Here is a 26,059-nt window from a genome sequence, read left to right on the forward strand (position 1 = left end):
AATACCCCTTAACCCAAAACCCAAAACTGACCCTGAACCCTAAAAATACCCCAAAACCCAAAAACCCAAAACTGACCCTGAACCCTAAAAATACCCCTTAACCCAAAACCCAAAACTGACCCTGAACCCTAAAAATACCCCTTTACCCAAAAACTGAAAACTGACCCTAAACCCTAAAAATACCCCTTTACCCAAAAACTGAAAACTGACCCTGATCCCTAAAAATACCCCTTTACCCAAAAACTGAAAACTGACCCTGAACTCTAAAAATACCCCTAAAAAAAAACCAAACATATAACATTTTAAATATAATTATAAAAATACCCCTAAAAAACCCCAAACATATATCATTTTAAATATAATTATATACTTACCAATACTTGCGTTGTAATGGTATGCGTTGTAAAGGTACCTTCGTTGTAAAAACATGCGTTGTAAATACATGCGTTGTAATGGTTTTTGTGTTGTAAAAATTTCGTTGTAATGGTAGTGCGTTGTAAAAGTTGTGTTGTAAAGGTTGTTTCCCATCTTTCCTATATGCCCTGCTACTCCATACACCACCTTCCCAGCAACCACGTCACATTACCTTTTGGGAGCGAGAGTTAGGACGCGACATACTGGATGTCCTTGTGGCAGGATATAGCCTGTCACAATCGCTCCTTAGGCCTACAGGAAGCCCACTACAAGGTACTTTAAAATTGGTATTTATACCCCACCAGATTGAATAGATTTGTACCCAATATGTCAGACCTATCTTAGAGGGACTGTGGTGTGCTGGGCGATTTTCACCACATGTAGTGGACTGCCCAACAATCCGCTCCTTTTGGTCCAAGATTCTGGCTCACATTAAAGACATCCTGGGGTACCAAATCCCGGACTATGCTCTACTGGGCTTAAAAGACTAATTTTTGAAATTTCAAACAAAAACTGACCTAGGAGCAGAAAAGCTTGCAATAGCAGCAGCATGGAAGAAGAGGGAGGCCCCTGTCTGACACAATGGCATGCCCGGCTGTCGCAGGCAGTCAGAATTGAAAGAATGAGTGACATCTTTAGAGATGACTTCAAGAATTTAGAATATGCAGGGGAGGGGGGGGGGAGTAGCAAGGAGGGAGGGTGTTGTTGAGGGGGAATATGTGAGTTACATTAGTTCTTATACTTAGTAATACATGCCGATAAATCTGTGAAGAGGAATTCCATGAGAAATAAGGGAATGCCGAATACGGAAATAGCTTCTGGATGGCATCTTACGATTGGAATGTATTGCGATTATTAAAAATATTTGACAAAAAAATTCCTATAGGATATTGCATGGGGAAACAGCATTTTGGGGACCCCTCCCCTCCTTTTTTCTTCCGGACCTCACCTGGCGGATCACTCTGAAACTTTCCAGAAATGAGCAGAGATGGAGGGACTTTTTTTTAAACGTTTTTTTAGAAAGTTGTCAAGATTAGTAAATGTAGCCAAAGTTATTAGCAAAACAAAAAATCCTTTGAAACCGGTCCTAACTGCAATTACACAGTGGCGACCGTCACTATGTAACACGTGTGTGCGTGTGAGTGTGTGTGCATAAATGTTTGTTGTTTTAGCTGAATACTTATGGCAGATGGTTACAAAAGGAATGTGTGCCATAGAATTAATCCTAAAACACATTTTAGTTCAATTGCACTACATAAAAAAATGAATGTTTTATTTTACAAAATTAGAAACAATATGATCAAATATTAACAACACTTTCTAAATGCACATTGTTATTATAAAAATTATCTGCTTGTTTTTAGCTCATCATTCCATACTTCAACGTTTTGCATGCCTTAATTCCAGCGAGGTGAAAACATGTTCAAGTATTACAAACAAGCACTTACTGTTAGAAGTCTTTCAGCTGTTGGTCTCTTCTTTGGATTTTTTGTTAATGAGACTTTGACAAAATTATGAAACGTTGCTGACCTTTAAAATAATTAAAAAAATAGTGTAAAACATTGTAATTTGGACGGTTAAGCCGATCAAATGACTGTGCAGAGAAATTGTTTGCTGCACAACAAGAGGGTCTTTAGTAAATAATCAAATTGCTCTCGTCTAAAGAATCAAGAAGTACTCCAGTAAATATGGACTTCGTGAAAATTTTAAACCAAATTTAAAAATACACAAAACATGAAACTGTATTTGGCGATTGTCTAAAGGCATTCCAATATTCCTGTTAAGAAAGGTGCAGGAGTGCCCTACAGTCCAAATTCTACCAAGTGTGTCATAATCAATACCACAAATATTCAGTTATTATTTCGATTGGACAAACAGATCCAGGGTTGTTGTCGGTGTCTGGAGAAAACAAAACCCCCAGTTGTGATTGAATTTCCTCTATTCCTGAATGACCAATACTTGTTATGTTAGCTTTGCCCCGAGTTCAAGCTCAACCGATTACACCTTGAATTCTTAGCATTTTAAAATCCAGAAATTCCTGCGATAAACACTTGCAGTTAGACTATATTGTTCATATATAATTATCACGGACATATAACACTTCAGATAATCATTTTCTCTGCACAAAATAAAAATAGAAATTCTAAGCTCAAGGTTGAGGCCTTGCTGATGAGGTAATCACTAAAATTTACTTACAATGAGATAAAACAGTAATTTCTTCAAGTTAATTCGGTTAGAAACACTGTCAAACACTGCCATGGTGTCTGTGCTAAAATAATGCATAGACCCAAGCAAGTGAAAAGGCTAGCTTCTAACATCAGTACAGTCAGTACGGTTGTCCCACGTGATTCCAGATTCTTGTGTTTACCGGGGCGATGCCATTAGTGGCTCCTTCTCGTTTGGGGGTTAAAATTGGGGGTTAAAACATGGTTTGTAGGAAAATAATAGATACTCTGGGAGCTTTCATGGATGAACCCAGCAGTCTTCACCCAGCATTGACCGACCTGGTAGTCATGCCACACACATTTTTCGGATTCACATTCACTCTTTATTACGGTTTTTCACCCTTCACTGCCTGCCATGTCAATACGTAAGATGTTCATCCTGTGCTATTAGTACAACCTGCTTTATTTTCATATTTTCAGAATCAAAGTCGCTGGACGAAGGGCGACAGCCCGAAATGCATTGGGCGGAACAAGTTGATACATGAATACTATGAATTCAATAGTATGAAAGAATGCAAAAATAAAATGAATGACTGGTATATAAATTATTGAAAATTTAACAAGGTGAGCCGATTTGGGGACGCTACTCCCACGGGAGCCATTGCGTTTACTTTCATTGTCTTGTACCCTCATGCCCAGGAGGATTACCAAATCAGGCACCCATCACTAGGATTACACGGATCACCCAGGAGTGCGATGGTCCACATTCCAATTGTATTCTTTTGAAAGGGCATTGTGCCATATTTGCCAAAAAATACCAACAAGAGCTTTTTGAAGGGATAGGGAATGAACTATCAACTGCATGTGTAATGCCTATCCTTTGTTGCTTATTGTGTCTGTTTTCTTACATAAATCCTGTCCTTTTGTCCCTTCTATGCCAGCTTGTGCTTTTCTCTGGCAAAGGCATTCTATTATGGTCCTTTCAATTAAGAAATGACTGTCAGGTGTAAGAGTGGATGAGTATGGTAATTATTCTCCTTTCTGGGTCTTCAAATTTCATAATTAATAAACCTACTATTAAAAAAATAATCCAAACCAAAGAGTTACTAAAATGCACCTCAAAGTTTTATTTACATGCAATAAACCATTCATAATTTTTTTTGCATTGATCAGTTATAGTACAGGTAGGGGATCAAAAATAAGATGAAGGTACAAAAACAAAACAGCACAGTAAAGAATATTTTCCCACTGTTGGGATAGTAATAAATAATGTAGCTTTTATCATAGCATGTTAACTGACTCACCATTTTGCTTTTTCCTTCAGTTTTGGAGGTTGAAAATAACTTTTGGACATTAAAAACAGAGCTCTAAATGGGAAAGAGAAAAATATTCATTTTTAAATACATAACGTTCAAAATTGTGCAAAAGAACGTGATGCATTTTACAGCAGACCTTCAAAACAATTATAGAATCCATATTTTAGGAAAGGATAATCCAAGTCGAAGTGGTTTCCATGCCTTCCATCTTAAAGAAATTTGTACTAGTACACTCACCTCATTGGATGAAGGTCAAACATTGGTGGCTGAAGTTCAGCAAGCTCAATTGCTGTAATCCCGACTGCCCATATATCACACAGTTGGTTGTAACCACCATTCTTTTCCACTGCTGCCACTTCAGGTGCCATCCTAAATATTAAACATTCCAACATACATGAAGTCACTGAATATACATGAACATATTATTCTTGTAAACCTGGAGAAAAGAATTACAGCTGTAGTGCAATATTTAAATGCAGTCTTAAGCGTAGCACCAACAAATTATTTCCCATGAAAAGACCCTACAGGAAAAATATTTTGACATAATGTCCTTAAATCATACACACTATGTGAAGTGGGAGGCTGCTCAAAACTGTGATAATGGTTACTAATGACGATTTTATTTATATTGGAATCATTTTTACCCCTGAATAAAAATCAGGAATCCTGTCGCCAACAAAAAACAAATAATCCAGTATAGAAAGACTTCCTGACACAGAGTTTCAGCATTGCAAGAGAAGTGTAGTGCCGGCTACTTCCTTCTACTCTCGTGAGTAGATGTAATTGTGGGTCAGAAGCTGAAGAAATCTGACTTGTCCTCCTCAGGAAACCTAAAGACACTCAACTGATTTAACTCCACCTGTCCTCATAAATCACACCCAGAAATAAACAGATTTTCAACCCTGTCGGTTTATCAGGAAACATTGGTTTGAAATTCAGGTCTGCATTCTACATAAATATGGCAGTATCTGAATGATTGCCTAAAGCCATTAGAGAATTCCAGGCCAGTTGTGGGAGGCGTCATTTCAGAGCTTGCTCCTTGAGAGAACTGCCGGCAAGTCAGTAGAGGTACATTAAGAACTGTCAGACTATTACCCTCCCAAATACTACAACAATACTTAATTTGGAAATACTTGCGCCCCTTGTGGTACAATGTATTGACTTCCATAACTGTAATGTCACTTTCCTCATCACTTACTGCCATCCAGCTTACAATATTCCCTTGACTAATCAATTGTCAGGGTTAGCCTCCTGTCTTGTCATCTAGTATTGGTTCTTGTTCTACATGGCGTGGACCGTTGGAAGTAAGTTTAATCAGATTTTGCAGGATTTCATTGCTTGTCTTCAAACCTTGTCCCCGGTCTCTGATTGATGAGAAGTGTATTCGTATTGCAGACTCTTCCGAAAACATGCTGCTTAACACATTATAACTGCACTCAAAATTGGTCAGCTTTCTGAGGTGTTTCAAATACCCATTCAAGCTAATGTGGGTTTACTTCCCACCAGAGAGGTGTTATGGTATCAGAAGCAGATCTGTATCCCAAACAAAACAAGAATGACACAACTATGCAACAATGTGCAAACATGCAATAACACACCGAATCAAGCATAAAGCCTATACTACAAAGAATAAAAAGTTGTAAAGTACACATTCTCTGTCCAACAAATTAGAAAAATAACTATTGTGCATTTAGAGACCCATACTAAAAGAAGGAACGAGGACGTGCCAAATATGATGTTTTTAAATTCCCATTTTTTAGTATAAACTTACAATTAAAAACTGTATCCTTTCTAGCATTACCATTTTTGTTAATATGGAAACACTCCCCTGACTTTATCCCGCACATTTTGAAGAAAAATTATGAAATAATATTGACCGCTTCAATTATCCCTCCATTTAGATGTAGTATGATGAGGCTGGACAGCTTTAAAAGAATGTGTTTGGAAATGGAATGTCAAGTGTTTCCACCCACATGCTTTTAAAACTATAGAGAGGAGCATATTCTCTTACAGGAATCAGGGGCTGGTCCTGGTAATTATACAAGAAAAAAGGCAGAGGTCCTGTCGGGCTACGGGGTTTCACGATAGAACTAATGAGGAATAATAGTGCCCCCCCAGCAAGCAGGTATAAATTTAAGCATTTTTCCACTTCTGAATATTCTTTAAAGTTAGCAAATGTTGTGTGCCTTATATGGTAATGGTCAAGCGACGAAGGATGCAGTGATTCATGTCTTACCAGTAAGGGGTACCAATAAATGATTTTCTTTTTGCAATAGTAGCAGTTATTTTTGCTGCCACGCCGAAATCAGCTGTAAAACATAAGATGAAGCACAAAGAATGTATTTACACAAAGCATTTCTAAAAGCACGCCACTAATGACTTAGGCAAATGTGTCATTATTTCAATGTGATTTACAAATAAATTCACAGAATGAGCCTTGAATGTTTTAATGATACATTATGAATATTGGCTCATTTGCCGTTTTATTTTATAGTGGGTTCTCCCCACTATACAGATGGGATTCCAGGGTAAAATATGGGTGGAACAATAACATTTAAATATTGAGCTAAATCTTCAAATTGTCGGAGAAGTTACTAAGATCACCACAGTATTTTTTTATGCAGAATACAAACTATATTGAAATGTCCACGACAGAGTTCATTTGATCAACCTAAAATGCCCCATCACTATGTGCCTCCAGCATTTACTGCTGACTTTCACTCTGAGTGGCATTCAGGTATCCAGTTTAAGTACAGTAGGCTACTGGTGTGCTGGCTTAAGTCAGATAAGGCTGGTTCTTCTCCACAGGTCCAAACTATCTTCCTCCTCCATTTCAGTCAAACTGGGCTGGACACGAGCACCCATCTTTGGAATCTTTTACTTAATGCACTTCTGTGTAAAATCGCAATGGGATAGGTAGTCCATTTTGACACTAAATCAGTCTAAACTAGAAATACTGGTTGTCTGAAACTGTACTGTGACATCCAACATGTCTAGCCACATCCTGAAGATCCCAATCTTTAACTGCAGAACATGAACATGGTGACACAGAAAAACAACCTTTCCTTATCTTGAGGATTACCAATCTCTGCCGGTTTGGCCCTGTGGAGACAAAACTATGTCAATGGCACGTACCTGTCTGGTCTTAACTGATGAGAAGATGTAATTGGCAAATGCTGCAGCTAGAGTAGCCAAGAGGCATCCAAAAAGTTTATATCACACTAATGTTTCACAGCAAGAAAGACATTACAAAGCACCCCAGAGGAGAAGATTACATCCCTGCTATAAGCAGAAATTTAATCTGGAACCCCGCAGCACTCATTTCCAAAACTCTGCTGTTTAAGTTTGCTTCCGAGGTAATGAGATGGAATGACAGGCACACAGAAGCTTTAAAAAAACGTTCACATACAACCCTTTCAATAACGTCCAAATCACACACAATGTATGTAGCGTGCTCTTCAATTGCGGCCTCAGGCAGACATGACATAACCTTGAAATCAGGACAAACTAAACTGTGCAAAAAAATCCTCAAAACTACAAATACTAGACATAATTGAGATACTTACCCAACTTGACATCTCCATGGTCTGTAAGAAGAATGTTTGCACCCTGAAGGTAATCGAGAAGATGTTAACAACCATCCATTGGAAAGAGGAACACACATTTCTAATAAATACATCCTGCTACCATTTTCACCTCAAATTGAGCTGCAAGCAGAAAGAGCAGCATATACAAAAAGTAAACTTTTGTTCAAAAATTACATTTCCAGAATGTCTTCCAAAATATATGCATCTGTCATAGGTTGCACATCACAATTCAACAGCAACTTTATAGTGTTGTAAAACTCTTGAAATGGGGGCACAGCCATAAAGGAGAACAATGCAGTTGTGCATAGGAAACCAACTTTGCTTATACTGTCCAATTAGACCTGCACACATTGGGGGAATACAAAGTGTTTACTGTAGGATACTGTCACTATTGGGCATGAGCTGACTGGACTGGCCTCTTCACTATATGACCTCCTCACCCAGCTGCTGGTAGCAGCGGCTGGGTGAGGAGCTCATATAGGCATAAGGAACGAAGGGCCTATTGATGAATGTGCGACTCCAGTGGACACGGTTCATCCCACACCTTGTAGTCAGTATCCCCCTAGTTAGGGTGTAATTATTCAAAAACAACTTGGGATTAACCATGGCAAAATTGGTTTCACACAGTGATGTGTAAACGGTGAATAGGCTATCTTTTACGAATCCTTGGCCCTGATGCATGGTCGTGACCTGTATCGGCAATCAAAAAGTGCAGAAACATGTTGGTGTAAGGGGGATGGATTGAGTCACTGAGCTTACAGTCTGTCTCAGAATAGGTGTTATACGTACCAAAGGCTCCCAATATTAAAAGTGATAACTTGGGTACCTCTAGGTATTTTTAGTTAATTTGGATCCCGCACTGTCCAGTAGTACTTTATCTAAGAAAAACCCCCACCCCTTGTTTTTTGGTGGTTGAGTCCATCAATGTGGTACCATCCTACCAGGGTTGGGAGAGGTTTCCTATGATGCATGCCACATATGGGGGTGGCTTCATCTTCCAAAAAGATTGGTCTTTTTACTAGTTTCCTAAGCCCAAGTAGGGTACTGATAATTTGCAACCACAGAGAGGTAAATAACCCCCCTCACAGCTTGTTTTCCGATTGCTAGGGGAGGACATGCATTGGCTTATCCCCCCCTCTCTACTTGAGTGTTTAGAGAGACAAATTTTGCTCTCATGAGAATAGGGACTTCCAAAATGCTGGGTTTTAACAGACCTCTAAAGATGACATTTTTGCAGTACATATCTGGTTTGATCACCGCTGAAAACTGAGAAGGGAGGGAGTAGCCCCTTTGGACAATTTGCAGCACCCACCTGTCCGAGGTGATGTTGCGCCAGTGGGGGAGATGATGGCGAATTCTGCCGCCCACTGGCATTTGATGGGCCTGAAAGTTTGGACTAGGAAGGCTTTGAAGTGGATGCTGCGGGGGTGGAGGTGGACTGACCCACCCGCTGGCCACCAGAACTGCCTCGGCAGTTCCTACGTCCGCGCTGAAGATGTTGCTGCGCAGGCCTGTGGCTCTGAAAAAAACGTGTTGGGGCACCCCTTCCATGGCCACGAAAGGAGCGAAAAGCAGAAGGCGGAGGAGGGCAAGTGGCCGACAGGCCCAAGGCCTTGGCCATAGCCCGTGAGTCCTTAAAGCGCTCCAACGCACTATCAGCTTTATTGCCAAAAAGGCGAATGCCATCAAAGGGCATGTCCATCAGAGTGTTCTGGACATCCCCTGAGAAGCCAGTTGTCCTCAGCCAGGCGTGGCGCAAAAGAGCCACCATTGTGCAAATCGCCCTGCCCAGCGAGGCAGCGGTATCAAGCCCACAACGCATGGTGAACATCTCTCCCAGCTGCTATAGCTTGGGAGAGTGGGATAAGTATTTACCTGTAATCCTAGTTCTCTTCCAGGGGTATCCTCATCAAAGTCATAAGCATTAGAATATTCCCGCCCATGCACGGGACCCCGGAAACAATATATAATATGTGCCCCACATATATATATATATATATATATATATATATATATATATATATATAAATAAGCAATTGCAGCCAAATAAACAGTAGAGCTGAATTATGCTGTAAAGAATTTCCACCTTACATGAACATCTGCATTAGAAACATGAGAAACAACACCAAAGATTGTTTAGAAACTGTTTTAATGCATAGAAAACAGCAAAAATTCTTATAAATCACTGAAAGCATAGAAAGCTCCCAGGCTGCATTGCAAACATGCAGTCTAAAAAGACTGAAAAGGTAACCTGTAGGTGCATGCAATAAAAAACTGACACTGTGCCTTTAAGGCGCTCATGACCCCCAGTATCCCATCATGCCTCAGGGGTGACAGTTGGGTCAGTTGTTCTTTTCGGAGACTGAAAAACCAAGTAACAAATAGGTTAACAATATCTCCTCATTAACGACTGTCCTTTGCCCGGGGAGGCGGGAGGGTTACTTATGACTGATGAGGATACCCCTGGAAGAGAACTAGGATTACAGGTAAGTAACTAATCCTTCTCTTCCAGAGGATCCTCATCAATAGTCATAAGCATTAGAATGGAATAGCGAGCCTCACCTCATCCCTGCGGGCAAAGGAATAACAAGACAGTAATCTCATCAACAAGCCTGAGCAGGCCATAGGCTACCCAAACAGATTCCTCAAGGAGGCTTGTCCTACTTGAGTATCGGCCCTGGAATCAGATTCTAGGCAATAATGCCTCGTAAAGGTATGAACTGATTTCCAGGTTGCAGCCTTGCATATCTCTGACATGGAAACGTCATGCAAGAAAGCTACTGTGCCTGCCTTTCCTCTAGTAGAATGCGCTTTGGGTAACACCAATAAAGGCCTGCCTGCAAGCTGATAGGCCAATTTAATGCAGGAGACAATCCATCTGGAGATGGATCTCTTGGCCGCTGGAAAGCCCGTTCTCATTGAACCATAGTTCACAAACAGCTGATCCGTCTTCCTGATTCCCCTTGGTCTTTTTCAAATAGAACTTGAGCACTCTCTTAAGATCCAAGGAGTGCAGTGACCGCTCGGCTGGGGTCGTAGAATTTGGAAAAAACGAAGGGAGGGAAATGGACTGATTTATATGAAAATCAGAAACCACCTTAGGCAAGAAGGATGGATGAGCCATCAGGACTACTCTATTGCGGTGGAAAATAGTATATGGTTCCTTCGTACAGAGCGCTTGTATCTCACTTACTCTGCAGGCTGAGGTAATCGCAACTAAAAAGGCTGCTTTCCAAGAAAGATGTTGCAAAGAGGCCTTGTGGATGGGTTCGAAAGGAGGTGACATTAACCTGGATAGAACCAGGTTCAATTCCCAAGGAGGAGAAGGATTTCGCACAGGGGGATAGACTTTTTTCAACCCCTGGAGGAAGTCCTTGACCACCGGAACCTGAAAGAAAGATCCGATTAGGTGATTTTCTGTACGCTACTATGGCTGACAGATGCACTCTAATGGAAGCATATTTCAACCCAGAAGTTGCCAAGGAAAGGAGATATGGAAGGATGACTTCCTCCTGCCCTTTAATAGGATCCAGGTGACGATCCCTACACCATATGTAAAACCTCTTCCACTTGAACGCATATGACACTCTCGTGGAAGGTCTCTTAGCTTCTTTTAAAATGTGCATACATTCAGGAGGCAGGTTCAGATGCCCATATTGCAGGACTTCAGGAGCCATGCTGTCAGGTTCAGTGATGGGAGGTTGGGATGTAGTATCCTCCCGTTCACCTTGCTCAACAGGTCCGGTCTGCAAGGAAGTCGTCTGTGTGGACACAGACAGATGCGGAAGGTCCGGGTACCACCACTGCCGTGGCCAATCCAGAGCTACCATGATCATCTCCATGTCCGACCTGAGGAGCTTGGACACCACCTTCGTAATCAGAGCCAGGGGAGAAAATGCGTAAGCAAATGCTCCTGACCAATCCATCAGGAGAGCATTCCCCTGCGTCCCTGGCCGATGGAATCTGGACGCGAAGGCGTGGCATTTTGCGTTTTCATCGTCTGCAAACAAGTCTATGGTTGGACGACCCCAACAACGAAAAAGTTCTTCTACCACTTCGTCGTTTAGCACCCAGTCTGGCTGATCTTCGAAGTGCCTGCTGAGTGCGTCTGCCTTGGTGTTTAATTCGCCTGGAAGGTGTACTGCCACTACTGATAAGCCCCGAGCCAGAAGCCAGTGCCAGATAGCCTGAGCCTCCAGGGAGAGAGGGCGAGATCGTGTGCCTCCTCAGTTGTTCAGATAGAACATGGTGGTGGTATTGTCCGTCTGAACCAGGACTGAGTCGGTGTTTATAGCTGGAAGAAAAGCCTTGAGAGCTAGATGAACTGCCCGAAGCTCCAGCATGTTGTTGTGGTAGGTTGGTGCCGAGTTGACCAACGACCTTGAATTTGAAGGCACCCCATGTGTGCCCCCAGCCCTCTAGAGAAGCGTCCGTGACCACGGACAGTGTTGGAAGAGGTTGGTGAAACGGTACTCCCAGCAACACATTCTGCGGGCGAGTCCACCATAGGATGGAAGTCTTCGCTGCCTGGGACAAATTGATTCGATCCTCCCAATTCCCTGTCGCTCGGTCCCACTGGTCCTCTAGAGCCTGCTGCAGAGGCCACATTCTCAGTCTGGCGTTTGGAATCAGAAAAATGCAGGACGCCATGGAGCCCAGCAGGGAGGTTACCTGTCTGACTGTTGGATGTCGAGACTGGAGGAGAGACGTGCACTTCTGTTTCATAGATGATAGTCTCTCCTCAGAAGGAAACGCTTTTCCCAAACTTATGTCCAGAACTGCGCCCAGGTAGTGGATGCTCTGGGTCGGTTGTTGGACAGACTTTTCCATGTTCACATGGAGGCCTAGTTTGTGTAACTGTCTTAGGCACAGTTGAAAATCGCTGAGTACCTGTCGGGGAGACGGGCTTTCAAGAGCCAGTCGTCCAGGTATGGATAGACGAAGAGCCTCTTGTGTAGATAAGCCGCAACCACTGCCATGCATTTGGTGAAGACTCGTGGTGCTGACTTGAGCCCGAAGGGAAGCACTTTGTACTGGTAGTGCTTGCTTCCTACCACAAACCTCAGGTATTTCCGATGGCGAAGAGCGATTGGAATATGAAAGTACGCATCTTGCAAATCCACCGAACACATCCAATCCCCGACTTGGAGATGTGGACATATTTGGTGAAGAGCCAACATGCGGAACTTTTCTTTCACCACCACCTTGTTTAGAAGGCGAAGGTCCAAGATGGGTCTGAACTTGTCCTCCTGATCTTCTTTGGGGACAAGAAAGTATCTGGAGTAGACTCCTTTTCCCATTTGAGAGGGAGGCACTTCCTCGATGGCTCTTTTTTGAAGAAGAGTCTTGACCTCTCTTCGGAGAAGATTTAGTTGGTACGGGCGAGACTTTTTTGGAGGTATGGGCTTTGGGATCGCACGGAAACGTAGTGCATATACATTGCGCAGTATATTCAGCACCCAACGATCTTTTGTGATGCTGACCCACTCTGCCAGATGTTGTGAAGCACTTCCTCCCACTGGAGTGGGCAACGGCGCCAGAGGAAGCCACTGCTCAAGCTTTTCCTCCTCTCGTCGTAGGAGAGGACTGCACATGACCTCCTCTACCCCTGTTGGATTTGCCTCCTAGAAATTGGGTTTTTCCCTGATTTTTGTTCTGGGACCACTGAGGGGTTTAAACCCTCTGTTGAGCCCCTCTGCCCCTGTTGGATTTGAAGCGTTGTTTGAATTCCTTCTTCTCCAAACCGACCGCTTTTACCGTGTCCAGTTCTGTCTTCATCCTGATCATCTCCTCATCCGCGTGTTCCCCGAAGAGAGAGGACCCAGAGAAAGGAAGATTCAAGATGTGTTGTTGAGCATCAGGTTTCAGGCCTGTTAAGCGTAACCAAGAAGACCTTCTGGCACATACTCCATGAGAATAAGAATGCGCCACCAACACTGCACCGTCCGCCGCGGTGCTTATCATTTGTTTGCTACCAGACAGCCTTTCTTTAGTGTTTCTTCAAAGTCCTTTTGGACCTCCTTTGGGAGCTTGTCTTTGAAGCGCACCTTTGAGTCCCATAAGGCTCTGTCATATCTTCCCAGCAGCGTGGACGCACTGGATACCTTCAGGGCAGAAGCGGCAGCATTACAAACTTTGCGACCCCATGAGTCCTGTGTTTTACTGTCCTTATCTGGCGGGACAGAAGATGAAGGAGCGACTGCATGGGTCTTCCGAGCTGCTGCCACAATCACAGAATCTGCTGGTGGATCAGATTTGACAAAGATAGGGTCGGAGTCAGCAGGCTTGTATTTCTTTTGTATACGAGCCGGCACTGCTCTGATGGTTGCAGGGGTGAGGAAAACGTTCTTGACTGGTTCCATGATTCCTGGGACTAAAGGAAGTAACTGACGGGAAGAAGGTTTTTGGTGTAATGTCTCAAAAATTACTGTGGTAGTCACCTGTGGGACAGCCATCTCAATATTTAATTTCTGAGCCCCTCTCTGCAGAACATCTAGATAAATATTGATGTCGTCCACTGGAGAGACTCTGTAGATAGGGCTGTCTGTGAGAGTAGGAGAGTAATTCCTTCTGGAAGATCGGGTAGAGGAGGAAGAAGAGGTGGAAGGAGGAGTTCTACTCCTGCGATGGGAACTGCGTCGCCTCTCGCGCGATCTTCTGGAACGTTCTTCCCTTCTTGGAGAACGAGATCTATCTGGTCTCCTTTCAGGTGAACGTGCTGCCTGTTGCCTGGGAGGACTGACTCTGTCCACTTCTGCAACTAGCCTTTGCAGCGGAGATCTATGTTCCGGGCTCACGTACTGCCGAAGGCGTTCCGTAGCCCCCAATTCCTTCCCATTTTGCAATGGTGCATACCATCTAGGGGACAGCCTCACCCCATGAGCCGAAATCTCTGACCGACGTGGAGGAGATTTACAGACAGGACTTCTGGTGTTTGAAGATGATCTGGAGGAACCTAAAGACTGAGAAGATGAGTGACGCGAAGCAGATTCTGTAACAAGAATCGCTGAGTGCCTCGACGTCGATCTATCCCTCATCGTCGATGAGTGATGCGAAGAACGACGGTCTCTCGACGTCGAACGGCGCTGACTTGCCGACGACGGAGCTTTCTCTCTCGACGTCGAGCGTCTACGTGACGACGGCAGAGGAACTCTGGACATCCTCAACACCGAACGTCGACGACACTTCGACGGAGATCGCCTCCTCGGTGCCGATCGACGCCTGGTTGTCGACGGCAGAGGGGTCTTGGTCCTCGACGCCGGACGTCGCCCTGACGTCGGCAGGGGAGTCACACTTCTCGACACCGATCGTCGCCGAGATGACGACGGTGGAGGTGTGCCGCCCCTCGACGACTGCGGAGGGGTCTTGGTCCTCGACGCCGATCTTCGCCGAGTTGACGACGGTGGAGGGGTCTTGGTCCTCGACGCCGAGTTGACGACGGCGGAGGGGTTTTCTGGTCCTCGACGCCGAACGCCGCCCGGTTGAAGACGGCGGAGGGGTCTTGTTCCTCGACGCCTATCACCGCCCGGTTGACGACGGCAGAGGAGTCACGCGCCTCAACGCCGATCGCCGCCCTGTTGACGACGGCAGAGGCGTGACCTCCTTTGACGCCAATCGTCGCCTGGTTGACGACGGCGGAGGAGATTTCGCCGACGGAGCTGGCATCCTTGACGTCTGTGGCGAACCTGATCTTCTTATCGACGGCGAGCCCGCCGTGGATGGTCGTTTTTCAGCTGGAAAACCCACCGGAAGATGTTTCTTCAGCGCCGAGCCCGACGTTGAAGTTGAAGGACGTGAAGACTTGCCTTTTGAAGGACTTCCGGCCCTCTTGTCGCCCTTCCTCTCTGGGGATCTTCCTCTGGAGGACCTTTGAGCCAGTCCATAAATGCGGTTTCTTTCTCTGTCTTTGAGAGTTCTCGCAGACAGGCGCTCGCAGTGTGGACAGTTCTTAGGATCATGATGATCAGGCAAGCAAAGTATACAGACATCATGACTGTCTGATTTTGCCTTCTTGTTGCCACAAGAAGGACAGTTGTCAAAAAGAGAAGGCATTTTAAAATAAAATGCCACACAAAACACTGTCTAAAAAGACAGAACCTTACTTGACAAGAGGTTAAAAGTCAAAGTAAGTACCAAAAGATAGAAAAATGAAGTAAATTTCTGTCCGAAAAGCCAGAAAAGAGTGGAGCTGTGTTACCAGGGTCCCTTCTGAAGGAGCCGGAAAGAACAACTGACCCAACTGTCACCCCTGAGGCATGATGGGATACTGGGGGTCATGAGTGCCTTAAAGGCATGGTGTCAGTTTTTTATTGCATGCAGCTACAGGTTAGCTTTTCAGTCTTTTTAGACTGTATGTTTGCAATGCAGCCTGGGAGCTTTCTATGCTTTCAGTGATTTATAAGAATTTCTGCTGTTTTCTATGCATTAAAACAGTTTCTAAACAATCTTTGGTGTTGTTTCTCATGTTTCTAATGCAGATGTTCATGTAAGGTGGAAATTCTTTACAGCATAATTCAGCTCTACTGTTTATTTGGCTGCAATTGCTTATTTTTATATTATATATATATATATGTATATATATATATATATATATATGAGTATATATATATATATATATGAGTATATATATATATATATATATATATATATATATATATATATATATATATATATGAGTATATATATATATATATGAGTATATATATATCTATATATATATATATATATATGAGTATATATATATATATATATGAGTATATATATATATGAGAGTATATATATATATATATATATATATATATATATATATATATATATATATATATATATATATATATATATATATATATGTGGGGCACATATATATATTGTTTCCGGGGTCCTGTGCATGGGCGGGAATATTCTAATGCTTATGACTTTGATGAGGATCCCCTGGAAGAGAACTGTCCTGCCTCCTCCGGACAGTTTGGCAGCACCTGCGCAACCATGTCCCACACAGAGTGGGAATTACAGCCCAAGAGGCATGCAGTGTTCACCGACCGCAGCCCTAAGCAGGCAGATGAAAACAGCTTCTTGCCAAGCTGCTCCAGCTTCTTGGATTCCCTATCTGGAGGTGCGGAAGAGAATGCGCTCTGGGAAGCGCTCAAGAGTGGGGTGCTGGGAGAGAGAGAGAGGAGGCGCCCGGAGCCGGGCGATGGCGTCGGACCACGTTTCGGTCCACAGGAGCCCCTGTGTTGGGCCTGGACCAAGTGCCCAAAAGAACATCCGAAAGTGCATCATTAAAAGGCAGCAAAGGCTCCGAAGAGGTTGCCCCCGGCTGAAGCATTTCTGTCAGGAGGTTAGTCCTGATAGCCACTGTAGGGAGTTCGAGGTAGAGGGCCTAGGCCGCCCTACGCAACACCACTGCGTAACTGGCTCCCTCCTCCGTAGCCACGGTAGGAGGAGACAGAATGCCAAAGGTCAGGTGAGGTGTCAAGGCCACTGGCATTCCCCAAGTCCTCTGCCCAGTCCAGATCATACCATTATAATAAATGGGGTTACCCAGTAAAGTCAAAGAACCTGGGTGTCGGTCAGTATAGAAAAACAGTGGTCCTAGACTATTTTGGCTCAAGATCAAAGCAATTTAATTAAATGTGTATAAAGATATTCATTAGGCACATGAGAATATAGGCAACAAAGTTTCAAGGCCACTACCAAATGACTGATAATGTCATTTTATTCAGTCATGATGGGTTACTCCAAAGATAATGATTCAAAAGCATGATATACAATGTTATATCCACACAGTTATCATCAAGAAGAAGGGAGTGTGTGAAAGGTAGTACTCATGTGAAGAAATAGAAAGGAAAGGAAAAAATTGTGGTTGCATCAACATGGAAATTCAAATAAATTATAACATGAGGGATCCAGCATGACTTGAAAGGTCTCCCTTTAGACATTCAGGCCTACCCCTGTAAACACAGTTAAGTACAGTACATTTTCTAAACTGGTTTCCTCACAGTGTAACATCATCTGTGATTCGGGTGTAGGGGGTCAAATGTAGAGTGTAGGCCTATTTAGGGCCGTCAACGTTTCGACCCTAGTGCATAAGGGTGAGTGGGGTCCTCAGCTGCGGGTGTTCCTCAGGACAGGGGCAGGGGGTATCAATGCACATAGTCTGGTGAGTAACCAAGGTTTGGCTTCATGGTTCAACAATTTTCAGTCCTGTATGTTCATCAAGATGTGGGAACGTTTTCCCAGCACTGCTGTGTGGAGGAGCGGTGTGGGGGCGTCTGGGCTATTGTCAAGTGCTTCAATTATCTTGAAGGTGAAAGATTTCTCCGTAGCTTAATCCGAAAATAACAGTGCTCCGCATCCGCCGGCCTCGCTGAGTGCAAGGTTGCATTCATGCTTTTGAATCATTATCTTTGGAGTAACCCATCATGACTGAATAAAATGACATTATCAGTCATTTGGTAGTGGCCTTGAAACTTTTTTGCCTATATTCTCATGTGCCTAATGAATATCTTTATACTCATTTAATGGTATTGCTTTGATCTTGAGCCATAATAGTCTAGGACCACTGTTTTTCTATACAGTCCAGATCATAGTCACACTGTTGTGTGAGAGGGTCCTCAGACCCCTCCAGGTGCTCCCCTTCCTCCGAAGTCTGAGAAACAGGCAGAAAATAAGGAGGATGGACATAGGGGTAAAAAAGTCCCCATCCATCGGCGTCGGAATTGACGCCGATCCAGCGCCATGTCCGGGCTGAAACTGGGGCCGATGTCGGCAGTGGCGCCAGACGATGTCGGAGGTGGTGCCAGAGGAGGGGTTGACACAGGTGGAGGTGTTAAGAGGTCAACCGGTGTCACCGGGGATCCGAGCCCAGATCCAGGGGGGTCCTGCCAAAGCCGCCGGCGATGGAAGGGCAGGACCTCCAGTCGAGCCCGTGGGGCCCGTAGGCGCACCAGTGGGGCAAGACGGCCCAAAAAGCCGGCCATTGGCAGCAAGAAACTCTTGCACCTGAGCAGGCGTCGCCGACGGACCCGGAAAGGGCGGGTAGGTCGGCTACGTCGCAGGCTCAGCCAGAGCCGCGAGGGTGGTACCACCCGCACCCTCAGCCGTGACGCATGAGCTACGACGCTTCTTCAACTTCTTGGAATACTTCGACTTACCTAACTCTGAGTGCAAAGACTTTGATCCAGATAATGGTGATGGCTCCGCAACAGGTCCCTCACCTCCCACGGGACCGGGACCTTGAGCGGCACGGAGCGGACTGCTGGACTTCCAGCAACTTTCGGGACCGCTCCTGCAAAGTCTCCGGCACCATGGCCTGGCAGTCGACACGTATGGTCACTGTAAATTGCAGTCTTTCCTTGGCATGCTAGATATCACGAACGGTTCTCTTACCCAAATGATAGCCTGTCGTAACTTTGCTCCGCACTTTTCTCTGCTACTTTGTCCATTCTCCTCTAGACCCCACCTTTACACTGCTCATTATCGGGCACTAATATTCATCGCACTTTCAATAGCTATCCATTATATTTTACGCACCAGCACAACTGTTGTTTTTTAGCTCACACTAATCTATAGTCATGACCTCGGGCCCTGTATTACGTTAATACAACATTTTTCGTTAAATTTCTCCGTAGATCCATGGACCCCCTGAAGAAGAGCCATCGGCTCGAAATGCATCTGGGCTAATATAAAACTATGTTAATAGGATACAAACACGCTGTATGGATTTAATACTTTGGAATATCCAGAAATTCATTGGATTGTATTATGTTATGTTTATGAAGCCACAACTTACGTTTCAAAGTACGTAGACTACAAAGTGAATAAAACTTTGTTTGGACTACTTTGGTTTAATTTTCTGCAAAATTATTCTGCACATAGGAGTGCTCAAGAGCTCCACCTTACACCTGTAAGGTTCTTCAAGTATCATATTTCTCAGCACCCCTTGGACAGGAGGCGATCACCTTGAGCACCCTAACCTATTTGAACACTTATTTTACCTTTAATCTACTGATTATCAGCACATTTTGGAGTGCAGCGGACCTCTTTTTCTTGATCAATTTAACATCTCTCCATTCCCTTTCTGAATTACAGGTTTTAATGCACACAGTCAGTAATGTGGGAGAACGAATATGATTCTGCTAAGGTTACCCCTTGTTAGAAGATTAATATATGCATTTTCAGTCTATGAAAACAAAGCAGGGTAATTTGGCTTAAATCACCACTTTATCAAAGCTCGTGTTTCTTTTCCTGCCCCAAACATCCTTCATAACTTCACTACTCTGGTTCAAATTCAATGTGGAGTTGGCTCATCAAATCATAGGATGTACAAATCAAACATAGTAAATCCTCGTGAAAACCCAAAGTTGCACTGTATTTGAAATAATAGGTCACAAACTCAATACACCAAACACCCCATCCCACTCTAGCCAGCGCAACTCTCCTCCTGTCAGGTATAAAATCATAACCACTTGCAGAACCTGCACTGGACATATAGACAAGGCCAGATCAAACTAGCTTGAAGAAAACAGTTTAGGACAGGACTGGACAGTAACCATGTTAGGAGATAAGGTAGACATTAAAATATATTGAAGAAAACTGTAGTACTTCAGGTTACGTGCACTCAGTTTAGGAATCAATCAGCTAGTGGTTGTCCCAACATGAAACAAGTTGACCAAAATAATGGGAATTTAAAAAACGCAATGCACTTTATTACTGTCAGAGCAAGCTTTTCTCAATTCCTTTGGGCTGTGTAATTTTCCTAAGATTGCATTATTTTTTAACCACTTGTTTGCAATCAAAATCAAAAGTATGCAATAAAAGGGCATTGCAGTCACATTCATTCAACGTATTCATCTAGATGCAATTTTACCATTTGGCATGGTTAGGGGGTATCCATGAGGCAGTAGCTTTTAACATTTAAACAATACTGCAGTTGGGTATTACCCACATCTACAACCTTTTTTCAGGTAGTCACAGAAACCCTATAACTACGCAAAACGTATTGCTACTCATCCTTATTGACCTACCTGCGTCATTTGACAATAAACCATCGAGCTTTACTTGAGACTCTGAAGAGGCGATAAGGCATTAATGGCACAGTACTAGAATGGTTCACTTCCTTCCTTCAGCTCCATTCACAACAGATTAAAATCAACTCATGCCTCTCTGTACCAACACAAGTCAAACTTGGAGTCCCACAAGGCTCGATCCTCTCACCAGCCCTCTTCAATCTCTTCATGGAACCACTTGCAATTATTCTGAAACAAACAGGGGTTCAATACCACACACAAATATACTACAAAATCAAATAACGCAGCGACATCTGACACCTCAATGGTACGCTAACCAAGATCCAAACCTAGGTTAACGCAAAACACTTAAAAATAAACGCAGACAAAACTGAACTAATACTGTTCTCTCCAAAAAGTAACCACCAACCAAGACTGGCTCAAGGAGCTTGATGATCAAAACTGCTCCCTTGTCCTATCTGATTTGATAAAGTCACTAGGCATTACCCTGGACAAGAACTTGTCAATGAAGGACCACATCAAGAACTTGTGCGCTTTACTCTCTAAAACACTTCAAGAAAATTAAACCTTTCATTCCTCATGATGATCTCAAGTCAATTGTACAATCCCTAGTCCTTTCTAAACTGGACTATGGAAACGCCATCCTAACAGGGTCACCAAAAGCTCACCTAGCCCCACTAAGGACAGTCCTTAACATGGCAGCCCGACTCATAACTGGCGTAAAAAAATTTGAACACATCTCACCAACCCTCAATGCACTCGACTGGCTTCCCATGGAAGGTAGACGTATTTACAAACTGACCTGCATCACACACAAGGTCCTTCACTACCCAATCCCAAAACTACTTAAACAGCAAACTAGTAAAAGCAGGAAAATCCAGAACTATGAGTAGCACCAACTCACTTCTTCTCATCCCTCCGAAACTGAAAAAGAAAACGACCCAGTGCCGGTCCTTCTCTGGCAACGTACTCAGGACGTGGAACGCACTCCTGATGGACCTCAGATGCAACCCCTCCTTCTCTTGCTTCAAAAAGGACCTGAAACTCCTTCTCCTCAACCAATAATTTTCCGACCAAGTCAACCATCCTAGATATCAATAACATAATGGACTCCCCACTCACTTTGACTGTCAAGGATGGTGGCTCTGGCTATGTCAACCCCCTGCGTCTCTCTCCCCTCACTGGATACATAAGTATTATGTCTTTGCTTATATCTTTATGCATCCTCATGTCCTTCAATCTTTCTTTTCCTTTGTGAATGTAAATCGCTCTAATACCTACGGATCTAGCTAGTGCTATATAAAACTTTATAAATAAATACAAATAAAAACTTGCCATTTTCATAGCACATCCCTCATGAGGCAGAGAAACAGTGTCATGACAAAATAACAGCACATACCTGTATTAGCTGTATTTTTCCCAAACTCCGTGAAGTACCTGATCAACATATGTGGTTATGCATAACCCCTGGGTGTACGATCTACTGCATTCAAGTGATCTCCAATACAAGCTGCCTTTGTATCATTTTAAAATCACAAAACTCTGGCCCAAAGAAAGTGATCCCTGTAAACGATCCTTTGGTTTTACACAATAATTAAGTGACTGGATACCAAATAAGTGACTGCCTATATGGAAGCATCTTACCTTGATGTCTCTATGCATTTTGCTTTTGCAGTGTAGATAAGCAAGACCCTAAATGGAAATAGAAAGGTTAATAACTACATAGGTTCCCTGGATTAAAAAAACAGTCATGATAACTGAAATGTTTATTTAAACATGAATAGGGAATTTAAGAAAAACGAAGTGGGGTTGTAAGGGAGGAGACAACCGACAATTCAAAAAGTAGAAAATGTATTTCCTATTAATGTTCATTTTTGGTGGCGGACAACATCTTTAATGAAAATATGCATGTTAAATTGCAATGTGTTTGCTGCACTGGGTTCTGTTAATCTATCAGTAGTGTCTTGCCTGTTAGTCACTGCATATAATGAGAAGGGAAAGAGAGAGGTGAATAGAGTTAAAAGACTAAGAATTTGTGGAACAAATCTGTTGTAGTAAATTATCTGTATTCAATAACGGGGTTTTCTAAAACCATGATGTAGAATGTTGAACCTAACTAAATTATAATGTGCAAAGTAGCAGGTTTACGACTACAGTAGCAGATGTGTGATGTGATCACCATTACTCTGCATACAGGTCCCACGGTTGAAAGTGACCTTGTGCTGATGGTAGCTCACAGAGCACAGGCTTTCCACAAACAGAAGACGGTGATGGGATTTAACACTCTTATCAGTCCTTTTCAACCTTATGGTGCTGGCATTTTGGGTAGACCTTTGGTTTAAGTCAAGACCCAATGCGCAGCCTTTGAATTGCCAGTGTGACTAGCCTGCCATGAACCAGAGAAATTGACAGTGGTTTTTCTATATGGGAATGGGAAAGTATACATCCGCCTGAACTAGCAAACCCACTGAGTTTCTTTTCTGGAAACATGAACAATGTCGAAGAGTCACTATCCTAAAGCTTTGTTTCAATTCACTTGACTCAAATCAATGATGTATCTTGGAGCAGTGGTTCTTAAACCTTGGACTTCTGAGTACCCCCACTTAATCATTGCTGGACACCAGTCATTACTGAAATCCGGAGACCCTGGCCTAAGCAATTACAATGACTTGAACCGCAAAACAATGCACAAAATTACAGAAACAAGCATGTATCAAACAAATACACAAATGGTTTAATTCACAAACAAATATATAATAAAACAAATCAGAATTTTTCTTTTAATGCAAAGGTGGAGCTTTTTCTAAATTCAATTGAGGCCACCAATTGTCCGTACTATATTCTGTTTGATGCACTTCGATTGCTCCCACAATTGTTGTGGAGGCATTTTTTCTGTGACCTTCAGAGTGTGACCCTTGAGTAAGATGTCCATGACCCTTATGTCAGAGGTGATCTGTGCCTCTCAAGAGGCACGAATTGCATTATCCTCAGCCTTTCAAAGCAGAGGTACTGGATTTGCGTTTGTCAAGCCTGCCTTTACTCTTTTCCACTCTACTGGTTTCCTTCTCCTATGTCAATGTATTGCCCTGAACCGATCTTACACCCTTGGTAATAGGATGGCTTACATCCATAAGCATTGATGCTCAAGCAGAGATGGAGGCAACAATCCTTGCTTTTGCAAGTACCTTTCACTCAAGCATGTGACAGAAATGACTCTCCCCTACAGATTTTTCTATGTTTGCCTTATTTCTTCCAAGGGCATTGCCTAATTGCCCCCCCCAAACAGGCCATCTCGTATTAAGTAGCACATTCACTAATCACTGTCCATACGTTGGAGCACTGCAGTCAGGCTTCACTCATTTCTAGGACGACGCTACATCATGGGGTGAAGATAATCACGGGATGGACACTAAATAACGTTTTTTCTTTTTAAATACACAGTAGACAGTTCACAGCTTGGTGGGGGTCGTTTTGAAAAGTAGGAGGCATAAGAGAAGTTCAGTATTCTTCAGGAATTCCAATATTGAAAAAAGAACATGTTTTGCCTGTTACATAAGCTCTGTACCTGTAAAGTTTCTCTGCAGACATATGCGATTTGGAGCTCTGCCAGAGGGCCGGTCACTGTAATAAAAGAATAACAGATTTGGGAAACGAAAAATGCATATATTACAGTAGTATCAAGGTCATATTTGAATACCAGACCAAACACCATGCTTATCCTGTGCAAAATAAATTTCTATCAAGAAGATCGCGATTTGACAGTAATGACTATAGAACTCTCCAGACCATAACCTGTGATCTTAATGTAATCCATAATCTGACGTTTTCGCAGCTCTGACAGTATGTTACTATACACCACTCAAATTACAATACGTCCTGTCGCTCTTTGATCAGTCCATTTGCATCCAATTCCCTTTCAGACATGGACCCTGTTTCTCTTGATGCAATAGACACCTACCTGGAATTCGACGGCCGCAATGCCCATAAAATTAAATACCCACCCAATCTAACAAAAATGGCCTCCAAGAACTACAAATACAGACTTCCCAATCTGCACCCAGATACCTAATCTCTGACCCTTACTACTGCGCATCTAAAGGAACCATAATAAATGATTTCATCTTCTACACACAAAAAAGAGCCCAATGGAGGAAAGCCCTCTACTTGACGCTCTTCATCTCTACATCCAGGAAAACCTCGCACAGTTTAAAGCACAGTTTAAGACTACGTTGCTCCCTCACCTTCCTTGAAAGCAAAAATAACCATCTCCATTTAGAACAACAGGATAATCCTCATCCAGTTATCAGGCCATAACCTAGATCTATTCAACAAATTCTTCCCCATCATCAAACATGCAGTATCTAATAAGGACCCAGCCCCCCTCTCTAGATCATCCTAGATCTACACACGATCCGCAGGTGCCCCAAATATTGTCCTCGCCCATGCTAGCCACATTAAACGGTCCACTCTTACCCCGTACACACCCTACCACAGCAAACAGCTTACACAATAACAACTCTTCCATACCTCCTGATGGACCAAAGTCATTCCCATCTAATCACCAAACCAATACGCACCAACAAATCACTGCTACAACAAGGACCACTGAGTCACACAATAACGAAAATATCTCTCCACCCGACACCACCCCTGATTTCAGAATACAAGCCTAAAAAACATCTCCAGCCAGACCTCCCCCTCACTATCACTCTCAAACCAGCACCAACCCAACTACGCAATCCAGAGCACCCCATACCTCCCGGCCCCCTCTGCCCCAAACCACGACCACATGCTCCCACACCTCAATAGAATCTAGACTTGACAAAATTACACAAGACCTACACCAACTCAAATCTGACCTACATAGACTAATCAATATCACGTTGGAGCTGGCATATAATGGATGGCCAGAAAGGACTCCAGAAAATAAAAGGCACATCCATCCACAACCCAACACATCCCACACACGACTACCACAAACAAGCCCTCCTTACAAAAGGTTGGCAACAATCTCACCACCCCCTCTCACAAGATGGCAATCTATACCCTACCGCAATGTCTCCACAAGGCCTGTCAGGCTTAAGGATCCGCTATCGGACAATGACATACACTCCCTTCTCCTCATGTATAACCCTGCACACCACAAAAACCCAGACAACCTGACTCCCATACTAACAATTGCCTTGAACCCACACAGAGAGCCTTGCCCAAACTCCAGAGAAGTAAATAAGTCCAACCATAAGCAGGTCCTAATCATACCGAAGACCTCAGTAGACACCAAACCACACCTGAAATGCATGCTTCTAAATTGCAGATCGGCTATAATACACGCTGTTGACATTGCTTACCTCATCCTTGCCCACAATCTTGACCGTTTACTCCTAACAGAAACATGGCTAAAGGACTTCTCTGCACCAATCTTAGACATATTAGTCCCACTTAGCTATGACATTATAAGATAAGACAGACTGAATAGACTGGGTGGAGGCATTGCCTGCATACACCACAGTGACCTCACGGTGAATCAGTTACACACCGTATAGTTATCA

The 26,059-nt window shown here is 43.3% G+C and overlaps 1 protein-coding gene across 1 annotated transcript in view; it reads right to left on the reverse strand.

The window, feature by feature from the left end:
• Nucleotides 1–26,059, reverse strand: part of MAP4K5 (mitogen-activated protein kinase kinase kinase kinase 5) — a 686,515-nt gene that overhangs the window by 444,674 nt on the left and 215,782 nt on the right. Inside the window, exons 5-11 of the mRNA XM_078659722.1 lie at nt 24,076–24,131; nt 22,155–22,202; nt 7,462–7,504; nt 6,132–6,204; nt 4,133–4,264; nt 3,884–3,946; nt 1,863–1,944 (exon numbers count right to left, since the gene is read on the reverse strand). Of these exons, the coding sequence (XP_078515848.1) occupies nt 1,863–1,944; nt 3,884–3,946; nt 4,133–4,264; nt 6,132–6,204; nt 7,462–7,504; nt 22,155–22,202; nt 24,076–24,131 (497 nt within the window). The remainder of the gene's footprint in view (nt 1–1,862; nt 1,945–3,883; nt 3,947–4,132; nt 4,265–6,131; nt 6,205–7,461; nt 7,505–22,154; nt 22,203–24,075; nt 24,132–26,059) is intronic.

Source organism: Lissotriton helveticus, chromosome 9 (genome assembly GCF_964261635.1).
Source record: "Lissotriton helveticus chromosome 9, aLisHel1.1, whole genome shotgun sequence".
In the NCBI taxonomy this organism is placed as follows: domain Eukaryota; kingdom Metazoa; phylum Chordata; class Amphibia; order Caudata; family Salamandridae; genus Lissotriton; species Lissotriton helveticus.